The sequence below is a fragment of the Nicotiana tabacum genome, chromosome 1 (genome assembly GCF_000715075.1).
Source record: "Nicotiana tabacum cultivar K326 chromosome 1, ASM71507v2, whole genome shotgun sequence".
In the NCBI taxonomy this organism is placed as follows: Eukaryota; Viridiplantae; Streptophyta; class Magnoliopsida; order Solanales; family Solanaceae; genus Nicotiana; species Nicotiana tabacum.
The window spans coordinates 154,855,660-154,857,771 of record NC_134080.1 but is presented as its reverse complement, the minus strand read 5'-3'; the positions used below and the strand labels follow the sequence as shown (position 1 = coordinate 154,857,771).

Genomic DNA, 2,112 nt, shown 5'->3' with positions numbered 1-2,112 from the left:
TTTTTGCAAGGTTTTATAATTGACATGTCCCAAACGTATATGCCATAAATCATTGATTCAAGTAAGTAAGAAGGAGCTAAATTTTATTATTCTCAACGACCATTACATTCAGTTTGAAAAAGCCCTTAATGAGGTAACCTTTTCCGACAAACATCTCATTCTTACTTATTACAACCTTATTAGATACAAAAACACACTTAAACCCGTTCTTAACGAGAAGTGTAGTAGAGACTAAGTTCTTCCTAATTTCAGGAACATGAAGGACGTAGAGTCACCACCATACCAGGAGTCATTTTCAGAAATATCTTGCCACATCCTTCAATCTTGGTCGTTACAGAATTTCCGATAGAAAGCATCTCTTCGGGTCCAACGGGAGCATAAGTAGCAAACGCTTCTCTAACAACACAAATATGGTGAATGGCTCCAAAATCAGTCCACCATTCTTTAGGATTTCCCACCAGGTTGCATTCAGAAAGCATAGCACACAAATCATCAATATCCTCGTTCTTTTCAACCATGTTTGCTTGACCCTTCTTCTTGTCTTTTCTTGGAGCACGACAATCTATAGATTTGTGTTCAGCTTTCCCATAGTTGTAGCAATTGCCTTTGAACCGCTTTTTTCTTGGGTTACTTTTTGGTCCAGAAGTCTTCTTCCTCTTTCTATTAATTTGAGAAGCATCCTCAATAATGTTTGCTCCCATTATTATTGAGTTTTCACGACCTTTCTTTTCAGCAGCTTTGTTGTCCTCTTATATTCTCAACCGAACAATGAGATCTTCCAACGACATCTCCTTGTGTTTATGTTTTAAGTAATTTTTGAAGTCCTTCCACAAAAAAGGCAATTTCTCAATCATTGATACAACTTGGAATGCTTCATTGCTGACAACACCTTCAATGAAAATTCTATTAGTAATAATAATATAATTAATACTTTCAACATAAGTATTAATTTGACTTATACCTTCAGCAAGGAGATCATAAATAATCACTTGCAATTCCTGGACTTGAGTAACAACAAACTTGCTATCTACCATTTTGTAGTCCAAAAATTTAGCGGCAACAAATTTCTTCAACCCAACATCCTCACTTTTGTATTTCTTTTCAAGTGCAATTCACAGTACTTTTTACGTCTCCACATTACTATAGACGTTATACATATTGTCATTCAGTCTGCTAAGAATGTAATTCTTGCACAGAAAATCAGAATGCTTCCATGCATCAGTCACGAGAAAGCGTTCATTGTCTGGGATTTCGTCGGGCAGAACAGGAACATCTTCCTTAATGAACTTCTATAGACTTAAAGTTGTCAAGTAAAAGAACAACTTCTACTGCCACCGCTTGGAATTAATCCTGAAAAGTTTTTCGAGTTTTTTTGCCGGTGCCGGTGCTAATACCGGTGTTGTTCAGCTTGTCGATGCATTGGCAGTCACCATTGGAACAGTCTGGCTTCCATTCTCAGTCCTCATTTCTGTAAAAGAATGACACAAACAAACGTTTAATAAACGGTAAAGTTTTTATATCTTCAAATCAAATAAAACTGGAGTAGAAAATTGCTAGGATTTCAATCTCCGAATAACAGATAGTAAACCAAAACAGAATATACGTTAAAGTAAACAAATGGAGTAGAAAACCACGAAGGCTATAATCTCCAAAAACGGGAGTAGAAAACCATAAAAGTTTTAGTCTCCAGAACAATGAGTATAACACAAATACATAAAATAATTAAGTTCCTTAAGCTTGTTAGTATACTGCATTTGTAAAATAATTATGGAGAATAAAAATAACGTATAAAAAGAAATGTAGAAGAAACAGAATTTAATCCGAGCCCACTGGATTCACAGTATTTTCTTAATGAGCTTAATCCCCTCCTAGTACCCGAGGTTGTGAATTATCTCCTCCAGGATATAACGGATTACACACTAACGTAGCGGTACTTCAAACCTTAGTGTTTCAACGAACACAAATGGCGGCAGCAAATCACACTTACGTTGATTGTTTTGTAAGAAAACAATGCAGAAAGGAAGAGAAGAACTCAGAAATTTCGTATGGAAAATATGAGGGAATAATGTGTTATTTATAGCCAACATGTTGAGTTTTAAACGAAGAGCAACT

The 2,112-nt window shown here is 35.6% G+C and overlaps 1 protein-coding gene across 1 annotated transcript; it reads right to left on the bottom strand.

The window, feature by feature from the left end:
* Positions 1-248: 248 nt before the first annotated feature.
* Positions 249-701, bottom strand: LOC142164202 (uncharacterized). The gene has a single exon (XM_075221579.1). The coding sequence runs from the start codon at positions 699-701 to the stop codon at positions 249-251; it is 453 nt and encodes a 150-aa protein (XP_075077680.1).
* Positions 702-2,112: the final 1,411 nt, after the last annotated feature.

Bases quoted from the DNA above. Each gene is read 5' to 3' on its own strand.
- LOC142164202 (XM_075221579.1), bottom strand. From the start codon at position 701: ATGGGAGCAAACATTATTGAGGATGCTTCTCAAATTAATAGAAAGAGG.